Genomic DNA, 24,070 nt, shown 5'->3' on the forward strand with positions numbered 1-24,070 from the left:
AGGGAAGGACTTCCAAGGGGGTAAAAACTATGGAGTACTTTTGTTACAAGTTGTTATGGTTTCGTGACAGAAATCTGACCAATGCTGAGGTAAGCTCTATTGATACTGGTTAATTCTATAGGCTACGGTGGGCCAGAGCCAATAGGGCATGTATTTCTGCTCCAACCAAGGAGATGACCATGATCTCTGTTAATGGGGTGCTGACCCTGTTATGGATGGTTGAAGCCCTATGCTGTCTATGATTTCTAATTCCATTTTTGTCAGGTTTTCAGCCTGATGCTATTGGTCACTTGGTCTGAATTACTACCCTCTGACCTTTGCTGATGTCTCAGATGTTGCTAATTACACCAAGTCCTCTTTGTTCCTACATTTACAAGGATAAGCATGTAGCTTTACTGTGGAAAATATTTAACTTGATCACAAGTCAATAAGATGAAGCTGCAGGTTTTCTTAGTTACCCCACATTTAGCTCTTTATCTAAAGGGTGGTCTGAGATGGTCCCCTCAGCAAAAGCCTGTGGGAGAAGCCATCATTACTATTAATTTAAACTGTTGCCATCAGCTGCATTAGAAGCAAGAATATAAGAAAGGGCAATAGAACCTATGTGTGTCCTTCGCAGGCTTTGGGGATTTGGCGAGGGGGTAGCTGTCTTCCTGCCCAGACCTCTGTTCCTCCTCTTCTTATCTACTGAGCTTGGTCTCTTACTCATCTGCCTCAGGATTCCAAATACTCCCTTGTTAACCTTAAGATTCCTTTTAACCCTAGCCTCTGTTCTTGCTGACATACGAACAATTTAGGAGTTTTCATCATGGCTACTTTCCTCTTACCTCCTGCTCTAGAGCCCCATTGGTTCTTCCTGGCTAGAAAACAGCCACTTTTGAATGGTAGTTATAAGCCACAATAGAGTATGTGCAAGTCTAAGCTGCCAGGTCCAACTGTCCAGAGGGTTTTTCTACCCCACCTTTCCCCAGAGCACAGAAAACCCCTTATGATGATTTCACATCCAAAATCATGGTAGTGGACATCACCTTCACATCTTCTCCATGCTGCTCCAAGCGTTCAGGGCACCTTTCTTCAACCTCACTAGGTCCTCTATGTCCATTCCACATAGCCCTTGCATCCTTGATGGAACTCTAGTAGCCACAAGACAGAAGCTGGGGTTTTCCTCGTATCATGGTGACATACCATACACAGGAGCCAGCTTCCTAAACATCTCTGGGTTAGCTCTGACACATCAGGACTTTTGGAACTGGGAGACCACCCCAAAGGCATGTAACAACCCCCCTTCTCTGAAAGGTCCCCAGCACCTACCTCATTTTTAGACATACCTCGGGACTTGATGCAGACGAATAGAGAACAAGGCTGGCTCTTAGGGTAACAATGGGCAGACTTCCAGGGAATTCACATAAGTTCTCTCGCCTAACCCAGACAGTCTATAAGAACTGACTCAATGTACAAGCAGAGTACATTGAGCCGGAGCTATGCAGTGCAACCCAAGGTATTGCAAGACAAAACTTAAAGCAGGTTTTGAAGGCTGGGGAAGTTGCAGGCTAGGAAGCATTGAGGAGACCTGGGTGCTTTAGGATAGGAAGATTCCCATCAGTTGCTGGAGAAAAAGGGAGGCAGGGGTCAAGGAAACCTGCTCAGGAAATGCAGGTTAAGTTAAGGATCGGCAGTGGACAAGTGTGTATGGTCTGCGCGCTGTCTCCTCACTTCTAGAGTAGAGCAGGAGAGACTGCCCAACATCCTTTATGTACCTTCACCCAGCTCCCTCAAATATCCTGATTGTCCTTTCTAAATATCTATAAGCAGTGTCAGGAGTCGGGAAGCAACATGGTTTTTTTTTTTTTTTTAATATTTTTTATTTTTTGCTGTTGCTTTTATTCTTGTGGTGGTGCTGGGGGTTGAACCTAGGGCCTCGTGCATGCCAGGCTAGGGTTCTATAACTGGGCTACATACTCAGCTGACTTTTAAAACAGAGTTAACGTTGGTTTTGCCCATTTTAGTAAGAGTAATACTATACCCATTAACTTTCCCTATGATGCATTACAACTACAAACACTTCCATTTGAAAGTGGCCTTTGGCACCTGTTTCCAAACAAGAACATTCTTCTCACCTTTAAGGGATGGGTGGAGGGCCAGAGGAAAAATGAGGGACTATGAGCACCCTAGCATCACATCCTCCCACCAGCCCCTTCCACACCTGGGGACTCAATGAGACTCTTTAGCACCTTGCTACATCCAAGCACCTTCAGCCATCTGCCTCACTGAGCCCGCACCCACCTTCAGTGCTTCAGATGCCTGAACTGCCAGTACAGAGACTTGTCTCCAGCCCTAGAACTGTCAAGGGGGCCTGAGAAATGGCAAAAGGAACAGGCAGAGGGAGCTGATGCTCAAGGCCATCCACACTGGCTCAGAAACTGTCCACTATTGGGTGAGATCCAGGCAAAGCGAGCACCTGCCTTGCAATGTCTTTTCCCTCATGGATAGGGGCTTATACAGTCCACAGCTACTTAGAGGCGGAGCTTCCTTGCTCTCTCAACCAATGGTGAGTGAAACAGGGTGGAGTCCGAAAAGGGAGAGTGGGAGTGAAGTGGCTGGTTAGGGAAATGTATCTGTTTTCCATAGGGAAGAAAAAACATCTTCCTAAGCCAAAGATGGTGAAAACAACTTCTCGTGAGTGGAAATAACACCTAGAAACCTGATGTTATGGTGATATATTTGTAATCTAAGAAACAAAGCTTGCCTGAAGATCAGAAGACAGAGCCAGCCACAGAGGTCAGGTAGTGGTAGCGACACACCTTTAATCCTATCACTCGGGGGGCAGAGGCATAGTGTAGTGGGTAGCCATTCCAGCTTTGGTCTGGAAGTTCCAACCCCCATTGAGGCTTCAGTAACTATCACGCCTACAAGGCGGGGCCAAGGGAGGGCCCTGAAGACCCGAGATGGAGATCAGAATGAGTGGTGCTCTCTTCCGGCTAGAGGTGGACCGAGGAGAGTTCTCCAGAGAACGCCCCAGAACCCTTAACCTACCTATCCCTTCATCTGTAAGCCACACCATTAAATAAATCTCCCTTTTAACTGTGTGGAGTGGCCTTAATAATTTCACCAATAGCATAGATCTTCTGGATCTCTGTGAGTTCAAGGCCACACTAGACTACATGAGATTAACCCAGTCTAAAAGAGAAACAGAGCCAGGCAATGGTGGCACACACTTTTAATTCCAGCACTGGGAAGTTTGAAACAGGAAGTGATATGGCTAGGCAGAGAAAGGAATATAAAGCAGGAGGAGACAGGAACTCGGGCTCTTGCAGATGCTCTATCAGGCAGAGGAGTGACTGGTGAGGTAAGAGGTGGTTGGCTGTGGCTTGCTCTGCTTCCCTGATCTTTCAGCTTTCACCCTGATATCTGGCTCTGGGTTTTTATTATAAGACCATTTAGGCTTCGAACAACAGATGTCTTGGACTTATCTTGTTCCTAAGGCCCTTTGACCTTTTGTGGATCATGGTCAGAAACTCAGTTTAGAAGCATATTCTATCTTTGCCACTCCCAAGCAAATGAACTCTGGCAAGGCATGGATCTGGCTTAGCTGTGGTTCCATGTTGTTTAACTCAGGGTCTCATATATTCCAGGTTGGCCTCAAACTCTCTTGAAGTTAATTAAAGACAACCATACTTCTGATCTTCTTCCCTCTACCTCTCTAGTGTTGGCATTACAGGTATGTGCTACCAATGTAGATTTACTTGGTACTGGTGATGGAAACCAGGGCCTCCTGCGTACTAGGGAAGTATCCTACTCACTAAGCTACATCCACAGCCCATGAGATTCCATAACTTGATTTATAAAATAAACAAACTTTTCATAGGACAGTATAATTCAGTGTGGCATGCCCTAAAACTGTCCCACTGAAGGAAACAGTATCATCTCCCTATTTCATCTGTTCAGGTAACTTGAAATATTCTTAGTATAGATAGCCTCTATAGTTACTAATAAACTTGAATTATTTTTTGAGATTTTTTTTTTTTTTCAGTTAAAGCAGAATGATTCTGAGTGCCTGGGACTGATAGGAGTGAGAGCTAATTAACCAATTAGTTAATGACTCCCTCTCTAGGAAATTACCTGCTAGAATGATCTCTTCCTTGATTTTTCTGGCACAACATGTTATCCCAAAAGATTACAAGTACTTTAGAAATGGAGGAAATGTTTTATTTATCGTCACCACAGTATGCCTGGGGAGGTCAGAGGACAAGCAAGAATTGAGTAATAGTTCACTCCTTCCACTGCGCGGCCCAGGGATCCAACTCAGGTTGTCAATTCAGGGTATGGCAAGCAGCTTTTCCAGCTGAGCTATCTTTTCTTGCTGGCAATTGGTGAGAGCAGCTGCATCACTTCAAAACAACTCAAGGATGCCAGCAGTTTCTACCACTAACTTAGTTTTGTCTCTCGGTGGTACCACTGTTTAGTTAGTGAAACATAAGCCAGATGTTTTTGGCCTTGATGTAGATAGTAGTATCCAGGCATAGGTAAAGGTAAAGATGTAAATGCCCTCATTTAAAGATGAATGGAAGGGTGGGTTGATGGTTCCAAGGAGGTCTTGGGCATGCTAGTCAAGTGGTCTATCATTGAGCTACTTACAGTCATGAATACCATTCATAACCTAGTCTTCAGCATTGTTTTTATTTCATGAGTTTCCATTAAATTATTTCTTTGTACATTTTCTTTTAAATAATTTGTATAACAAATAATAACTGTGATAGTTTTTATTGAATATGCCCTTAGGACATCAGAAAACTTAAATGTCTCTGAAACTTGCAGTTTCAAAATTAGGAAGTTTATGTGAGACACAAAGATCTTTTTTTTTTTTTTTAAATGACCAAAGAATTAAAGTTATTTACTCAGAAGCCATTTGTTCCTCATCAGTAGGTATCCTATCTTCCATGGGCTCCTCATTCATTGCCTCAACAAAGGCATTCTCACCGGACTGCTCGCCCAGTTGCTCAGGAGGAAGGAAGTATGGCTCCTCAGGAGGAAGGAAGTTTAGTGTTGGCCTTTCAACTAAGGCTATTTGATTGGGGTCCGTAGAAAAATCCATAGACTTAGATTTTGATTTTTTTGAGCTGGGTCGTCTCAAGTCTGAAGAAGTGTTGCCCCAATATGAGCTGCTCTCTCCACTTTTCGAAAAAGATGTATCAGATACCCCTTCTGAGGGGTGGAAGTAAGACAGATTGGCCAGCTCCGGGTTCACAGTGTATTGATTGTCATAACTTTTGTCCCTAGAAAGAAGAGAACACACATCAGGAGTTATCTTTAGTTGCATATACATGTAACTCAAATCAGAACAGTTAAAAACAGAAATAGAGTCTGTCCAATGTATTAATTAATGCAAAGGGTATAGTTTTTTTTTCCATTGTAGTTGTATTGTATTTAATCCTTGTGTAAATGAACCATGGATGCTTAGTGTATGCAGCCTGTCTCAAACGTCAATATTAGAATTTAAAAGCCAACAATAAAGATTGCCTTAAGTAATAAAGGTGTAACAAGAAGCATAAAATGAAACTGAATTAGAGAAAATAAACATTTAACTTTACAGGTTTAATGGGTCGGAGAAGTACCTTATCAAAGCACCACAGTCAAAGAATAAAATTAAGGATAATAGAATGGTGAAGATTAAAAAGTAATCCTGTGGAGGTTTAAAGTAATATTGCAAAGAGACCAGGCTCTCAGGTTCAAATGGAAATATATATATATATAATAAATTTAATTCTTTTTATTTATTCTTCTCTCATACAATACATCCCAACTGCAGTCTTCCCTCCCTCCACCACTCCCAGTTCTCCCCCACCTCCCCTTTCCCTTGGATCCACTGTTCCTCCCTTTTCCTTCAGAAAAGAGCACGCCTTCCAGGCACAGCAACTGATCACAGCATAATAAGTGACAATAAGTCTAGGCATAACCCTTATATCAAGACTGGAGGAGACAATCCAGTAGGAGAAAGAGGGTCCCAAGAGCAGGAAAAAGAGAGACACACCCAACTCACACTGTTAGGAGTCATATTTTTATAAGAAAAGATAAATGATTATTGAAGACAAATGTCTAGGCCTCAAGGCATAAAAGTGGCAGATTTTCTGTTTCTTTCAAGGTCTTAAGCAAGGCTACCAAAAAAATTTAAATGTTAAACCCCAAGCAAATGAGCTAATTAGAAGAGAATAAATGGCCTTTGTACTCCAGGGCTATTTTGCAGGCATGCAGAGGGAGGAAGCATTGTCTAAAGTCTCTATATCCTTCCTAATCAACTGTGAGTTTATTTATGACTATTTAAACTACTGGGGGCAAATACAGTGAGACATTCTCTGAAACAGGGCTCACATTCCCAATGCGTAGAGGAAGTAGATTCGAGCTGAATATCTTATCCATTACTGAGGAGGGTACATATTCCTATTAATCCATGAAAGATGGGAGGGAGAGAGCATGACGCCTTGGACTAGCACTGAAGACTGAAAAGGTCAGTAGGCTTACCTTAGGTGTTTCAGTTTGCACAGTGTGGCAAAACAAAATATCAGGAGGGGAATTAAGAGGATAAGGGTCATCAGTGAGATTCCCAGCATTAATTTGAGCTTGATTTCCTCTAACTCTAACAGTTTGTCTTCGTTAGTATTGTTCAAATCAGAGCCTGGGAGGAAAGAAACACAATACGATGGAAAACTGACTGTTATGCATGTTTTCCTTGAGGAATAAGGATAACAGAAGATAGCTGTAACATTCACAGCTCACTCTTCCTACCCCAGACAATGGCAAAAAAAAAAAAAAAAAAAAAAAAAAAAAAAAAAAAAAAAAGTGGGCCATTTTTCATCCACATACACAGTTTTTCTCTGTAGTCTTCATAACAATCTTGGAGTAGCTGTGCTTAACTCCATTTTAGATACTCACAGAAGTTTGCAAATCTTCTACTAATCAAAATGTGCTTTTAAGCCCAAGCTACACATGACAACATTTTTATGGAGCAGCCTTTCTTCTTGGCTTTACTAGAAACCACTTTAAGTAACTTATTGTCTCTGAAAAGGTTATTAGAACAATTTACAATTTCTTCTGAAAGGAAAGGTGTATGTATTGTTGTTGGGCACACACTGGTTGTTCTTTTGAACTAAAAGTGTGTAGTATTGGTGGTTTCCTCTCTAAGGCTTAAGAGATAAGTTTGCCATTTTCTTACCAAGATGATTAAAGTTAGTGTGCTTGATATTACAAAAAGAAAGAGAAGTGACTTTTTAGACTCCGGAAGTGAGTTTACTCACAAAATCATGGCTGGCTCCAGAGACATTAAGAATCTCATAAAATCTGATGAAGATGTTTCTTTACTGTCAGATTTTGGATGTTCATGAGAATACATCAGACAAAATATATTTAATGTTGAAATTTCCCTTCTCACAGTGCTCTCCCGACCACTCACAGCGTTCCTAGAGCCTTCATGACTTCCTAGGTAATATGTAGATTATACTCAATGACGGATCTAGACTCCCATGTCAGTCTTCTCTGACTTTTAAACATTTTAATTATTGTGCTTGGTATATAGCCCAGTAGAGCTCTCGCTAGCATGTTGAAAGGTCTAGGTTCCTAATACCAATAAAGAGTAAAAATTATATTATCCCAGTGTGATCTTAAAGCAAGAGGAATGGAATGTGTACAGCTGTCATTGACTGTTGTCTGACTTTCAGACCCATTGGGAATAATCAAGTAGATTATATTAAAATGAACTGCCCCCCTTAAATGCACCTCTAGTTCCCAAAGCCTATTTTCTCTTTCTTTTCTTTTCTTTTTTCTTTTCTTTTCTCTTTTCTTTTCTTTCTTCTCTCTCTCTCTCTCTCTCTCTCTCTCTCTCTCTCTCTCTCTCTCCCTCCCTCCCTCCCTCCCTCCCTCCTTCCTTCCTTTCTTCTTTCTTTTTTGAGACAGGATGTCATTGTGTAGCTCTGGTCATTCTGAAACTTGCCTCCCAAAAGTCTTTATAAATGGGTGTATTGCTGGGCGGTGGTGGCACATGCCTTTAATCCCAACACTCGGGAGGCAGAGGCAGGCAGATCTCTGTGAGTTCAAGGCCAGCCTGGGCTACAGAGTGAGTTCCAGGACAGGCTCCAAAGCTACACAGAGAAACCCTGTCTTGAAAAAACCAAAATAAATAAACAAATGAATGAATGAATGAATGAATGAATGAATGGGTGTGTTCTTGGGGTTAACTCATAGAACTTCTAGCTGCTGTTTTGTCTCCCAGAAAGCAAGCCACATTCCCTGTCTGAGAGAGAGAAGAGGGAGGAAGGGAGAGAGAGGGAGGGGAGGGACAGAGAGAGGGGAGGAGAGAATTACAGAGAACTGCTATGACCTTATAGCTCTCACTGAGTTCTCTCCCGACCCTTCTCTCTTCTCTGACAGCTAGGCCCAAGACAACCTTGTACTGTAGCTTTATTCTCTTGTCTAGAGCCTTTCTCTATGCCAGGAGCCACATAGGTAGGTCACACTAATTCGATGGTATGGAAATTTATCTTCTACTTGGCCCTAAACCTGTAATAGTCAGACACTCTGGATCTGAAGGAAGCTGATAGAACTAGACAGTCTAGCCCTTCTAAAGATCCTCATAGCTGCCTATGGCCATGATGTTGTATCTCTCTTGATATTCCAGGAACTGAAGGATCTATGTCCTTTTAAGCCTTTATCATGGCTACCTACTGATGGGCCATGATGCTATCTCTCCTAATTGCTTTTCACTTCAGGGTTTCCTCATGGCTGCCTAGGACTCTCCTAACAAAGGATATCTGACAGATAGTTTGCTTCAATCTCCTTTTTCTACAAATCCCTTACTCTTCCTAACATAGCACATTTATCAAAGTCAAGGTCAGAACCAGAGGAGGCTTTACATTGTATAAACACTAGAAGTTACAGGAAGTTAACTGCAGGTTTGGGCTGGCTTTTGCTTTATGCCTCAAGTTCTTTATAAAATAGACTTGTTGGGAGAACTGGCATAATTTGGCTAAAACATCAGAATACATGCTTTATAGTATGTCCTCAATAAATGGTAGGAAACCAGTCAACTCCAAGTTCAGTCACTTAAATGCTAAGTAGAGAGATGACAACCTTTATCTAAGGTGACTCACCACTGCCATTCCTGAATATAAATAAGACTCATTCCATTTTCTTATAGCAGCTCAAGGCAAGGGATACATTTGTCAAATAATTCATTACAGAACTGAGCAGACAGATATGCCATCAAATATATCTATTTTACAATTATTTACTTGTAGGACAAATGGTGTGAGAAAAATTAAAACACCGCCTTTTAATATGACTTTCCATTGGTACCCAAGTCAGAAGGCTCACAACCACATGTAACTCCAGTTCCAGGGGATCTGACACCCTCTTCTTGCTTCCACAAGTACCTGCACATATGTGGTACACACACACACACACACACACACACACACACACACACACACAATCTTAACATCAAAAAAGTAGAAACCAAAGAAGGGTGGGGTAAGAGAACTTCGTACTTTTTGCTATTGTTTTCTTTAAATTTAAAACCTTAAAGCCTACTTTTAAAAGACTATATACATTATATGTATTATTCACTTACCTGTCTTAATCTGTTTCAACATTGTGAGTCACAAGGCAGGGGGATGATAATAGTCATTGGTAAAAGAGCAACAAGAGTATTTGAGAAGCATAATTTGTCAATGTAATCAATGTCCTCTTTGATATGGCATTAACCATCATTACACTTTGCCACATTACTCATTACCCTTTTTCTATGAGAAATTGTTTCACAATGCAGTCACTAAAATTCGGGTGATATTAATGTATCTATTAATTGAAGTACTTTGTTCTTACCTGGAATTGGTTGAAAGAATTGATCTTTATCACCCATGTTCCCTGCTGATCCACTTATAGCTGTTAAAACAATATGTTGATGTTATAAGTAAGATTCACTTACTAAAATTTTTACATGTGTGTAAAGGTGTGTGTATATTATGTGAAGTCTGTTTTTATTCATTGTAGTATTGTTTTGTAAAGGGAACATCTCTACAACTCAGGTTCCAAAGAGCTTATCTGATACATGTGTATTTCCCATAGGGTCCATTATAGTATTTAGGGACATTAACAAACTATTTAACACTATGCTTAGAGGCCTGTAGCATGAATCTTAAAAGTCCTTATTAATAAAAACAAACCCAGGGCCAGGTATTGGGGTGAACACTGAAAGATCAGAGAAGCAGAACAAGCCACAGCCACCTCACCTTGCCAATTCCTCAGCTGATCCTGTTTCCTCAAACTGGAAGCCTCTGAGTTCTCATCCAGAATGAATCTCAGCTGAACTGGGCTGCTCAAAAGCCTAAAAGCTTAAACAGGCCTATTTCCTTGTTCTCACGCCTTAAATACCTTTCTGCTTCCTGCCATGACTTCCTGGGATTAAAGGCTCTTGTTACCACACCTGGCTGTTTCCAGTGTGGCTTTGAACTCACAGAGATCCAGACGGATCTCTGCCTCTGAAATGCTAGGATTAAAGACGTGTGTGCCACTATTTTCTGGCCTCTATATCTAGTGGCTGTTCTGTTCTCTGACCCCAGATAAGTTTACTAGGAAGCACAATATATTGGGGAACACAATATCACCACAGAGGCCAGTTCAAGGTATGACTGTCAGGCAACTAAAAATATTTGAAATTGTATCAATATCGACAAATGATCTGGAAGGTTCTACAAATATTGATTTTAGGTTAACAGAGATCTTAATCTCGAGTAGGTAATACTGAATGTAAATACACAATATGCAAATAATAATGGTTGAGTGAATGATATATATTTCATTTTTATAATGTATATGACAAATTCATTACATATCTTAATACATATGTCTGTATCTGCATAAACTATATGGATGCATAGATTGATCTATGTATTGTGTTGTGCATGTATACTTGTGTGTTCATGCTATACACATTACTTTCATGCAAAAATATATACTGGTACTTTGCACTTATATGTGCATCACTTAGATGTGCATCTCTGTGTGTTTATACACATGCTGCCCCAAACATGGAGGGACCATACTGGGCAAAAACTTTGCTTAAAATGCTGAATCATGCACTTAGTTGAAAGTTTTTTATCTGGGCTCATCTGTTTCTCAAGTCAAAGCTATAAAACAGGAAGACTGTGATAATTACAACACAAGGTCAAAAAAACCAACTCCCCTATACCAGCAGGTGTCCTCTGTGATTTTAAGACTATTTGTTGGAGGATATACTTCTGGATGCAAAAGAATTGGAAACTGCGGCTTTATCATTTCTCTGCATATTACATTTGCTGTTACAAGGGGCAACAAACATGAACTTATTAATTATTGTTAGAAATATTTAGACCAGTCTTGTCTTTCTTATATAAAATGTCAGATAATTAATATAAATAGAAATGTTAGAAACATTTTCCCAGTTACCTAACTGCATGAATTTACCTTTTGCTAACATTGTCCAAAATGCAGGCACATTGGGGGTTGATGCTGTTCAAAAGAGATGACATGGGTAACAGGTGAGAATCTATTGTCTACAATTATGTGCTCACTCAAAAACTTTAGGAGAGTTATCCTGGATTGTTATGGCTTCACAAATACTTTATAAGGAACAATGATCTTGGCAAGAAAATAAAATGGTGATTTTGAATATGTAGCCTCCCACTCTTAAGACCCTCCCTCAAATAATCCTAGGAAACATTAATTGTTGTGACTTGAGATACATTTATTCTTTAATCAAGTAGAAAATTTTACATTGTCATCAAAAATATTAAAATATACTCTATATATTTGTCCTAGATAGATCTAAACATTTATAAATGTATTATATATATTATATATATAAAATACATTTATATGTTTAATTAAATATTTAAAAGTTCAGTTCCTATAGCATGTCAGGTACCTCTGAAAATGGACTCTTACATATTTGCCACTTAAAGACTCCAGGATGGCTCTAAATGATAGTGGTATGGATTCTTTAGGCATGCTATTCACTTATGTCATGTTCAGACCAGTGAGCTCATTGCCTAAGTTATAGAGTAATATGCTCCAGATATCAATACAGTGTAGTAGTTTTAATACTTGGAAAATTTTTACGCAAGGATTCATAAGGTTTTGCTTCTTCGCTGGCAGATGTTTTAGCTGTAGTTGCACTGACGAGTTTATCTAGGAAAAGAGATAAAGTATTTTCAACATATTAAAACATTGACCAAATGTCTGGGGTTTCCATATTTTAAGACTACAAATGGAACAAAGACAAGGAGAGAGGAGAGGAAAGAGAAATGAAGAGAAGGAAGGAAGGCACTGGAGAATAGTGTTTTTGTGATTATGGGGTGCCTGAAATAGGGCTAACATGTCTGTGCTCTGTGAAAGAGAAGAAAAGCTTGGAACTCAGGCCTTGAGAGGTAATGATGAGCTATTTGCTAAGATGGCTGGCTTCAGCAGGCTCCCTACACAGGCCTTAGTATAAATCTCAGCCTACAATGTGTCGATGCGGTCACATCACTGAGTGTTTCAGCTGTATCAGTTAATAGCATAAGTTCCATATGGGACACTACCCCACTAAAGGGGAATTTCTGCAGAGTGGCAGAATAAATCCACAGAGCCTACAAATCCATCACAGGTATCCTGTTAATAAGAAAGGGTAGAAAATAAATATTCAGACAGAACTCAAAACAGGTGAAAAGTCCAAGCTACAATGCAACCATTTATTCCTACTAAGGACATCCAGGTGCCTCAATTTACCCCACTCTCCATGGAGCATTAGAGACTATACTGAAGCAATTTATCATTAGTGAAAGAACTATCCTGGGGCTCACTGTTTACTTGATAGGCTAGCTCTTCTGGAACGTTCCTACAACGCCCACATGTAGAAGGCACAAAGTTTTATTCATTCCAATTTTGTTGACAATCTTCTAGTTATAGGGTTGGAATCTATGGTTTTTGAATCTCTTCCTTGGGTACTATGGTTTTCAGTAATTCTTTTTTTTTTTTTTTTTTTTTTTTTTTTTTTTTGAAATTTGACATGTCTGGGGTGCTTTAGAGTCAGCTAACTGTAACTTTCCCCACACAACTCAAGATGCTTGCTCTACACAAGCAAGATGCCCTTGGTAGTTTAACTAAGTTTGTTCTAAAAGTGTGACTGGCACAGGGCTTGGAATTGCCCATATTCTCCATTACTGTCAAGTAAATTGATTAATAATGAGGCATTAATGAGCCTGTCCCAGTATCAAAATTGCCATAGCCAGAAAGAGTCACTTTTTGCTATTTCACACCATTCAAAGTATAAAAGAGGAAAAAAAAACCCCCCACAAATACAGGTTTAGTAAAGATGAGTAATAGCCTGGAATCCTAACTTTAGTTAGTGTTTCTTTCCATGCAAACTGGAAAACAGAGTTAGAATTGAGAGACTCTGTCTGCTTCCTCTGTAATGGTCACTGGAATGCTTACAGAGCTTCACAAAAAAAATGTTGTGGAAGAAAATTTAGAAAAAACAAAAACAGGAGATGACATAACTCTGTTGGTGCCTAGAAGCACAAGATGGACTCTAGAGGAGAACCATAGGCCTCACCCATGTCCCTGGTCTGTTCTGGAATCCCACCCTAAGGGATTTGCCTGTGGAGCTGTGGACGGTGCATTTAGTACTCACAGTTCTTCAGCACAAACTTCAGGTCGGTTGTGGCACTCACAGCGATTTCAGAGTCTGTGCCATTTGGATTATGTGTGGTGAACACATCTACAAACAGAAAATCATAAGTCTTTAGCAACCAGTAATCACTGCTTGTCCATTATATTTTTTTCATCATAGTGTATTTTTAAACTTTAAAAAGTATCCACTGACTAATGAAAAAATAATTATAGACAACAAAAAAATATGAGACTTTTTCAAAGGAAGGGGAGCAAGGAGCAAGCTGAAAATTCATAAGGAAAAAAGTCAAACTAATTTTCTTATGATACATAACTGTGAGAAACAATTAAGGAAATTCATGGAAAATATGTATATGACTATAAGATGCCTAAATCAATTTGGAGGCAAAATGTCACTAAATCTTAACCTCAGTACATCAGAAAATGAGACAGGATTAGAGACAGGGTTGCTGAGCTTCTAATTCAGTTAAAACCAGATTGGAGTAGGGTGTGCTCCTAGATGGATCTGTCTCATGTTATTATACAAGAGGGGAGTCTGCGGGAAGAAAGGAGGAGAATATGACACGAAGAGGGTGAGGTACAAACTGCTGCTGCCACAAGCCAAGACACACCTGAGCCACCAGAAGCCGAAGGAAGGAAGGAAGGGAGGAAGGGAGGGAGGGAGGGAGAGGAAGGGAGGAAGGAAGGAAGGAAGGAAGGAAGGAAGGAAGGAAGGAAGGAAGGAAGGAAGGAAGGAAGGAAGGAACGGTTCTCAATCTTTGGCTTTGGACGGAGCACTTACTTGATTGGTTCTGCTTTGATTTTTTACTTCCAGCCTCTAGAACTATAGGAAACTAGTTTTCTATTGTCTTTATCATCCTAATCTGTGGCATTTTTGTTTCAGCAGCGTTCGGAAATGGATTCATGCCTCGAAATAAGTTTGGGCTGACTTACCATCAAATAGACCAGTTTTTACTAAAGGAAGTATCACGATGCCAGGATGAACCACAGTAGACAGAAATAGTAAAAAGATAACCTTATAAAATTTCATAACACTTCATGAAAAAAACGTAAGAAATAAGGCTTTGTTTACACACTGAAATGCCTACAAAGTAAATTAGAATTTCAAAACTGGGAAATAATATGGTGGTGAGAGATTATAAGGCAGGATTAAGGAAAATCAAACCAGTGTAATCAGTCATACATATGCTATTAACTTAAAACACTTACATTGTTTTATGTCTTTATAGTAATTGCCAGTTTTCTCATTAGCAGGAGTATCTTCTTCATTTTCTTCTGATTTATGTATAACATGAGTATCATCTATATTTTCATGTACAGGAGGAGCACTATTAGCCAGATTTTCATCATCTGAATAATACTGTTCTTCATCTGAAGGCATCACCTCAGGGTTCCCTGAAAAAGAAAACATGACACAGAATGGAATAAAATATGTTAATTTTCTTTACTGCTTTCTCTCACTGAAATTTTTTCACAATTTGAGATTGAGATTTAAAAGTTAAATTATATTGTATCTTCAACTTTCAATCATCCTGCAGAAAACTGCCATATGCTGACTTTCTGTGATTGAGAATCAACCTTCTGGTGGACTAATTTTAAATGTTTACTTACGTTCCACATTGGACTGTAGATTGCTAATGTTTGGGATAAAAACCCCAAATAAAAAGATAAATGATATAAAATCCATTGGGAAATTGATGTGATTTATCCAGCAATCCACTGTCTCCTCAGGGCTTCCTTCTTGTGGCTCAGCAGGAACTAAGACTCAGAAGGACATTATGACATCACTGTTCGTGAGAAACAGAATGCCAGAGAAATGCCCAGAACTTTGTGACTCCATTGACCATTTCATTTTTGGTGTTACGATGATTTTAGTTTTTAAAAATAAACACTTTTTTCTTTGAAAGATAACAAATGTGTTTTCATAAAATAATGTAGTCATTGGTCCATGAATTATAAATAATCAATCTTGTTGATAATGACATAAAAACCTTTGGAACTTAGGGTTTTGTTTCTAACGACATCAGATCTGTCAGAGTGCTGCAATCTGCTGAAAATGAAAACAACAACAAAACAAAATGAAAATCTAGTCAGAGGAAGCAAAACTCAAAACAATCCAAATAGCCTCTAAGTTCTTATTCATAAACTATTTGACTATAATTCTTTAAGAAAAGTTTTATGAAACATCTTTTTTTTATTTTAAGAATTATTTTCTTCATAAGATGTAACATATTTGTTTTGTTTAATACATGTTTTTCAATGAGGTCAAACTTCTACTTCACAGTTCAATTGAGAAAATTATCTCTTACTTAGCTAGTTGAAAGATGACTCCAGTACACACACACACACACACACACACACACACACACACACACACACACAGCCTTGTACATGGATTACTTACATAATAACAATTAATGAGCAATAAAGACAGATAACTGATTGACATTATTATAGTCACCTAACTTTGAAGTATGCTAACTTCAATTATTATTGATGATAACCTTTCCACATCAGATGATATTCATACTTACAACACAAGCATCAGAGAAAACAGCATAGCATCACTAGGCTTTATATTTGTCTTCAGTGAAGGGGAAGGGCATAAGTGAAATACAACCTGTGGTCCTTTGCTGATGGTGCCTGGTGATGTGGAGGGCAAGCTCAGCAGAGTTTGGTTTCTTATGAGGATAAGACAAGCAGAGATAGTGTGTCCAAAGGAGAGATGGAAAAGCAAGCTAGGCTCTTGACCAAGGTCTCAGTCAACCAAAGGAAAATGATTCCACAGTTAGCACTGGACTCTCCCAGTCATCTTAAGTAAGAACCAGAAGGTGGAAAAGACTGAGCTGGCATGTCTCTAGAGTCCTTTTCTCTAGTGCAGTGTTTCTCAGCTGCGGGTCGCGACTCTTTGGGGGATCAAATGACCCATCAGATATCCTGCATGTAAGATATTTTGTTATGATTCGTAACAGTAGTAAAATTACAGTTAGGAAGTAGCAATGAAATAATTTTATGCTTTGGGGTCACCACAACCTGAGGAACTGTGTTTAAAGGGTCACAGCATCAGGAAGGTTGAGAAGCACTGTTCTAGTGTCTCTCTAAATGGTTCAACAGAGGAAATCAGAGAATCAGGAAGCAAACATGCCTCCTGTTGCTACAAGCCATCAAACACTTTTGGATGATGCAACTAACCTATGGTGAAATTTGACGGACATACTGATGGTGTGTGTGTGGATCATAATAGAATCATATTATACCTGGTGGTATAGAGGAGACAGCTGGAGAAACATGTTTGTTTACCCAAATCTACACACTTCTTGGCAGGCAGCAAGTGATCTATGAAACAATGCAGCATTGTATGTAGTTCAGGAACCCCTAAATACCAAAAGTCAGCTTGGCATTTGGGGGCACAAATAGAATTTTCTTGTTGTTTCATTATCTTGCTCTCCACTGAGTCCTCCTGGATTAACTGTTTTTTGTTTTGTTTTTGTTTTTTTTTGAGATAGGTTCTCTCTACATAGCCTTGGCTGTTCTAGAATAAGACCACCATGTTGACTAAGAATGCTTAGCAAGAATAGAGATGAATATGTTGACTTTGTCAGGTTGACTTTCCAGTGGGTTTTTAAAAAGTTGTGTGGGCACATGTACATGTGGTGTGCATGCATCTATGTGCACAAGCATGTTCTCTCTCCTCCATCATCACAATCTCTCTTTTCTCTCTTCTCTCCTTTCCCTCTATGCCTCTCTCTTACTTTCTCTTCTCTTTCCCCCTCTCCCCATCTCTCTTTTCCCCTCTTCCCTCCTCCTCTCATGCATCTCCTCTCTTCCCTCTCTCCCTCTCCACCTCCCCTCCCACCATTACTTTCTCTCCTTTGTCTCACATCTTCCCCTCTCTCTCCTCTCTAACTCCTCACTCTCCCCTCTCCCACTCTCATGTTTTCACCTCACTCCTCACTTTCCATCCCTCTGTACTCCCTTTTCTTTCCCCTCTCTCACACACACTCCTACCTCTCCTCAATCTTCCATTTTCCCCTTTCCCTCTCACTCTCTTCTCCGGCCTCTCACTCCTCTTCAGCTCTCACTGTGTTCTCTGTTATCTTTCTTTACCCTTGTCCTCACCCCCTCTTTTCTCCCTCTCCTTTCTGTTTCAGCTCTCACTTAGATCTCACTCTTCCATTTCTCTTCTCCTGTTTGTCTCCTCTTCTTTCTTTCCTGTCTCTCCCCTTCCTTCCTCCCCTCTTTCTTTCTGTCTCCTACATCTCTCTCTCTCTCTCTCTTGTTTCTCCTCTCTTACTGCTATCTCCTCTCTCTCCTCTCTCCTTCATTTGTCACTTTCTCTCTCTCCCCCTCTCTCTAACGTGCATTAGCAACATAGCAGGAGGATGTACTTGTACAGGTCTGCAAATACCTGAAGTAGAACAGCAGATCCCATGTTTTTAGAATAGTGCAGTTCCTCGTGATACACAAATACACAATGCAAATAGATGTTATGGTACAGCAGCAATAATGACAAAGGAAGAGAGAAGGGGAGAGGAAAGAGAGTATGAAGAAGGTCACAGAGGAGAGAGAAAAAGAGAGAGGGAACACAGAGAGGGGATCATGAGAGGAGAGTGATGTGGGAGTGTGGGATGGAGGCAGGAGGTGGGGAGAGGTGTAAATGGATTTTTCTTTGGGCCACCAGCTCACAAGAAATGACATGGAGACTTATTATTAGTTATGAAAGCTCTACCTATAGCTTAGGACTGTCCTATTAGCTCTTATAACTTAAAATAATCCATTTCTAGTCATCTAGGTCAAGTGCACACGCCAGGAACCCACCATAGTAGATAGTGGCTCAAACCAGCAGGCTGCTGCTAACTTGAGAGAGACAATTAGGAAGCTGTTTTTAGCTCTGTTTTAGATTCTTTTTTTCTCAGGTTTTAGGTGAAAACTCTTGCCAACCCGTTTGGTGCCATTTGTAGCTGGAGTTTTCTCCAGTCCTGCCCAGCACCACGGACCCCACAACCACTTATAAAATAATCACTCAGAGACTTATATTAATTAAACTGCTGGGCTATTAGCTCAGGCCTACCACTGACTAGCTCTTACACTTAACTCAGCCCATTTCTGTTAATCTGTATGTCGCCACATGTTCCATGGCTTTACCTGTTGCCTTTACATGTTGCTCCCTGGACGGCAGGCTGGTGTCTCCCCTCGGCTTCCACCTCCCAGCCTCTCTTCTCTGTTTGTCCCGCCTATCCTATACTTCCTGCCTGGCTATTGGCCAATTGGTGTTTTATTTATCAATCAATCATAGCAATATATATTCACAACATATAGGGCATCCCACAGCACTGCTACAGTATCACATGTATGTTCAGACCTGTACAAGTGCAGCCATCTACTTTTTTGTTAGTGCACATCGCTTTGTTCTGCAGTAGTAAGTGTATTTTTTAGCAGAGATTCCATTCTGTAGCGCTTTTGTCACAGGGCCATGTATGGTGCTCAACTGGGACATGAATGTGTTGTGATACAGTAGAATGTCCTTGTGTGCTCCTGTCTAGGACTTCCATGAGTCCTGATGTACTACGTCTGTGAATTTCTGCTGTATTCTTACATTTGTGTGCTTTTCTCTAATACCCCTGTGTGTGGTATGATGCATTAGTGTACAGGCACTCTTGTTGCTGTACTGTTACTTCCATTGTGTCATGTACTCCTCTATCCCCATGCATCGCTCCACTCCTAAAAATGTATGTGCTGCTCTTCAGGCATGTTCTGGGCTCTGTAAGTATATCCAACTTTTTTGCTGTTAAAGCACACCTGTATATAACTAAAGTAGTAGTACATCAGTGTTTGGAAAGATGCCATTGTGTAGTGCATTAGAATTGGATGTGTGTGCAGTGACCTACAAGCACATTCATGTGCAGTGATGTGCGAGTATGTCCTTGTGTGCTCTTGTCTAATGGTTCCACGAGTACTGATGTAGTCATCAATGAATCTTGTTGTAGTAGTATATTCATGTGCATTTATGTTACAGTACATTTGTGTGCAGCTGTACTAAGACATCTATGTGTGTGAGTTTACAAGAGCATTGTCAGTTCTTTACTATTCAACCCATGTGTGTTACTTTACATGTATTTCCTTGTGTGTAGCTGTACTGGGAGATATAAGTAGGTCACTTGTTCACAGACATCCATGTGTTCATGCACTAGTAAATACATGGACACACTAATCTAGAACATCAGTGTCCATGGCTCTTCTGCACTAGTATTTCAATGTTCACGTGAACTTCTATAATAATATTATGTGCATTGCCTTCTAGTAAGTCTATGGTCATGTTTGTTGCAACTGATCTGTGTGTGGTACATTAGTAGTACAACTGTTTTGCTGCTGTTTCATTACTTCTATTTGCACTATGCCCACTCTGGTACTGTACTCCTGAAAACAGATGTGCTGTTGTCCTAGTTAAGGCATGTTCTGGGCTTTACAAGTACATCCATCTGCTTTGCAGTAAATGCACATCAGTTTACATTGCAGTAGTAGTACACAAATTTGGGCAAAGGTTCCATTGTGTGGTGCTTTAGTATCAGGTGTTTGTGGTCTACTCTACTTGTATGTTCATGTCAGTGATTCATTAATATCATGTGCTCCTGTCTAGTATTTCCTTGAGTACTGATGTACTAATCCACGAATTCTGCTGTAGTATTATATTCTTATGTGTGAATTCAGATATCCATGTGTGCTTTTTTGCAAGAACATATGTGATCAGTGAATCCATGTGCAAGCCTTTGCTTGTATTTGCATGTGTGCTGCTGTACTAATACAGCACATGGAAAGCAGTTCACAGACATCCATGTGTTCGGATGTGCCAGTAAAGACATGCACGTACTGATACTGGGCCCTCAGTGTGCACCAGCGCTCCAATGTGATAATAATATCCTCGTGTACACGGCTTTCTATTAAATCTGTGGTAACTTCTGCCACAGAAACCCTCTCTGCGGTGCATTAGTGGTACAACCGTTTCTGCTGTTGCACTGTTGCTTCCGTTTGCATGCCCCCATCTCTCTCTCTCCTTTCTCCCCATTCTAGGTTCTCTACAATTCTCTCTCCTCCTCTCTCCCCTTTATCTCTTCTTTCTCTCTTCTCTCACTTCTCTCTCTCTCTCTCTCTGTCTCTTCTTCTTCTCTTGCTCTCTCTCCACCATTCACCTCCTGACCCAACATTTTGCCTTTCAGTCAGTTCAAATATCACGCAGACCGAATGTCTCATAAATAAGCCTTGTCTGAGGGGCACCGGCCAGAGCTTTCCCCTGGAGTGTTGGCAAAGGCCCCGCTAGTCATCGGCCTGCAGTGGGAAGTTGCAATTCTGCACAGACCCATCCTAGGAGGTCCTTCTGGGGGACTTCAGGTGCTTCTCTGTTGCATATTTGTTGGGGTTCACTCTGAAAGCTGCTTTTTTTTCAAATCTTTTATTTGATGCCTTTCTGATTCAGTATTTAAAATAAAAGTGAGGTAAGATATTCATTTTAAAATAAACAAACAATGCTACAGTAAAGTACTAGACAATTTGGTGAAGTTTGAAAAAAAGGCAAAATGAATAATGTATATCTTCAACTTTTATGATTAAAAGTCACATTATAAAAGAGAATAAAAAGAAAAAATTTTTCCTGTCAAATACAGACCATCTGTTTTTCAAAATAAAGAGTGCCACCCTTAGCAGGTCAGGAAAACTGAAGAGAAGGTATGGAGTTGGTGAACTACTAGACAGATGCACAGGCACACATGGGACTTTATCTGAGAGGCAAAGCTTAACTCTTCATTTTATTTTTTTTCTCTCTGCTCCTACTCAGTTCTTTCTCTGTTCTGTTCTTCTACCCTGTTGTTTTCCTTCTCCTCCTCCTCTTCCTCCTCCTTCTTCTCCTCCTTCCTCCTTGTTGTCCTTCTTCTGTCTCTTCCTTGACTTTTTTTTCTACTTCTCTTATTTTTATCTTATCCCATTTATAGTTCCCAAGACAAAAACAATCTACACAAGAAAAGATTACCTCACAACCACAAGTTACATATTTTCCAAAAACAAATTAAAATCTGTAAACAGGAAAAACCACATTATGATCACAATTTACATGTTTTTCTTAGAAATCCACAAGTAGTTAAGCATTTTTAATTTGTATTGATTTTCCCACTATAACATCTTCACCCCAAAACAATGATTCTTTTATAACTCATTAACAAAATTTTAAGCAAGCCAAATATATCTCAGCCAGTTTCTTTTGTACTGGCAAGCAGCTGTTTGCAGTTACAAAGAAAGGATCAATTACTTTATTATTTATCACAAAAAGTAATCTTACAAAAGATCTTAAAAGAATCACAATCTAAACTTTTATATATATAAAACAGTCATTTCTACTTTAAGTCCTCAGAATGCACACCCACTCATCAACAATTTTTCATTAAATCATACCAGGAAGCAGAGGGCAAAATGGATACAAGAAATTAATCATTGCCTTTGATCATCAACCCATCTTTAGCAAGAAAGATGTTTCAGGATACTTGATCACATTGTCACCCGAGATTGTCTTATTTACTGAAAAAAAAAAAACTTTCTAGTTGTGGTGTGGTTCAGCCCTAGCATATACCTTTAATCTAAGAGATTTCTGCTTGAATATTATAAATCAATTAAATAAAGTCAACCATAGGTTAGGCAGAACAAGCAACCAGTTGACAGGAAGTGAACATAAAAAAAAAAACCATAGAGAGTAAGGGGAAGTCAGAAGACTGGATAGAGAGACTCACTGGAAGTAGAAGGGAGGGACATTCAGTTTTAGGAGTCTTGTTTGAGACAGCTTAAGAGAAAGCTCTCTCTGGGATGTCGGCAGAGGAGGAAGATCAGTTGGGTGCTTTCTCTGCCTCTCTGAGCTAGCATGTTTTTACCACAGCATCTGGCTCCTGAGTCTTTATTGGTAAAAACTGAACAATTGGGATTTAGTTAAAAAGAACAAAAAGCATGTCAGCTAGTAATAGCTAGGCTGACATTATTCTTGTTCCTTGGCCTCAATGAATAACCTTAGCTCAAGTAACAAAAGTATGACTTTCTAAACTTTAAATTTTTCCCCAAGACTTTCTACATCAAAGCCTTTAACAAAAACATCTTAACCCAACTTTACTAAACCTGAGCCTGGATCCACAGGACATCTGGAAAAAGCTGCGTATTGCAGCACTTATCTGTAGTTAGTGCTGGGGAAGCAAAGACAGCTGCATCCCTGGGGCTTGATGACCAGTCAGTCTAGCTGAATTGGCAAGTGCCAGGTTCAGAGATTCTATCTCAGAAAAAAAAAAAAAAGGTGATGAGTAACTGAGAAAGACACTTAATTTGACCTCTGATCTACATACACTCATGCACATGCACACACACTTCCATTATTCCTTTACCATTTTGTTACTTCAGCATATGTTTCCAATATTTTTTCTATATTAACATACTATATTTCAGGTCTGAGATAATTCATTTTATCTTTCTTTGGTTTTAGAAGATGTATTTATTGTATATGCTTGCAAATGATTGCTGTAGAATATTATTTTAACTGGGTAAAGGTGTAAAGGTGTGTTTCATTTTTTCCTGCTGCCTTTGTTAATGAGGCAAAGGTGTGTTACATATGTTTGAGTAAATAAAATTCACCTGGGGTCAGGAGGCTGACTCAGCAACTGGTTGAAAGGAAGTGGTAGGGAGGAATTAAGTGTTTCGAGCGTTCTTTATTGGGGGCTGAGCAGAAGGACAACCCTTTTTTGGGGGGATTCGAGCAAGGAGAGAAAGTTAGCTTGTTGCTATTCAGCCTCTCTGAGCTAGCAGGATTTTACCTCAATCTTTGAATCCTGAGTTCCATATAAGGTTAGAGATTTAGATAAAGTTTCCTTTAGCATTGTGATAGAGCTGGTGCCTGAGGGAAAAGAATTCCTGGCCTATGCAGCCATACCACTGCTGGTACCTGCAGAGTTGCAACTGCCAGCTGGGTCAGCAGTTGCTTAATGTGCAGCCACTGTATTGAATGCAAAACATTTGGTGCTCCAACACATGGTGTGACCATGTGGAAGGAGGGGTCATGTCAGCGGTTCTGTTGCATTTGCTATTTGGGCCTCTCCACACAAGCAGTTGACTATGACTTGCCCAGAGAAGTCAACAGAACTGGTGAGAGACCTTGGTAATCCTTTAGGGGAGTAGGAGAGAACTAAATAATATTGAGAAGAATATTTTTTCTCCACATTAAGATGGCAAACATAACAGTGCTGGGTGCTAGAACCTTATATACTGCTACCTTAGAAGGATTGAAGTTATAAGCAGAATATGGAAAGATAAATGATTTAACTGACACCAATATAATGCTGATAATAAGTACTATCAG

The 24,070-nt window shown here is 39.8% G+C and overlaps 1 protein-coding gene across 1 annotated transcript; it reads right to left on the bottom strand.

The window, feature by feature from the left end:
* Window positions 1–4,745: 4,745 nt before the first annotated feature.
* Window positions 4,746–15,453, bottom strand: Eqtn (equatorin). The gene is made up of 8 exons (XM_028870331.2): window positions 15,307–15,453; window positions 14,905–15,090; window positions 13,697–13,783; window positions 12,130–12,213; window positions 11,491–11,535; window positions 9,871–9,930; window positions 6,517–6,670; window positions 4,746–5,273 (listed from the first exon to the last, which is right to left on the bottom strand). Exons 1-8 carry the CDS (start codon window positions 15,380–15,382, stop codon window positions 4,892–4,894), a joined length of 1,074 nt encoding a protein of 357 aa, XP_028726164.1. The 5' UTR covers window positions 15,383–15,453; the 3' UTR covers window positions 4,746–4,891.
* Between the last annotated feature and the right edge of the window lie 8,617 nt (window positions 15,454–24,070).

Source organism: Peromyscus leucopus, chromosome 2 (assembly GCF_004664715.2).
Source record: "Peromyscus leucopus breed LL Stock chromosome 2, UCI_PerLeu_2.1, whole genome shotgun sequence".
Lineage (NCBI taxonomy): Eukaryota > Metazoa > Chordata > Mammalia > Rodentia > Cricetidae > Peromyscus > Peromyscus leucopus.

What these genes read in the sequence shown, in the direction of transcription:
- Eqtn (XM_028870331.2), bottom strand. Translation starts at nt 15,382, where the DNA reads ATGGATTTTATATCATTTATCTTTTTATTTGGGGTTTTTATCCCAAAC. An exon ending in CTATAAAGACATAAAACAAT is followed by an intron (nt 13,784 to 14,904) that starts GTAAGTGTTTTA and finishes TTCTGTTTGTAG; the next exon opens with ATGTGTTCACCACACATAAT. An exon ending in GAAGTTTGTGCTGAAGAACT is followed by an intron (nt 12,214 to 13,696) that starts GTGAGTACTAAA and finishes CTCTTTTCCTAG; the next exon opens with ATAAACTCGTCAGTGCAACT.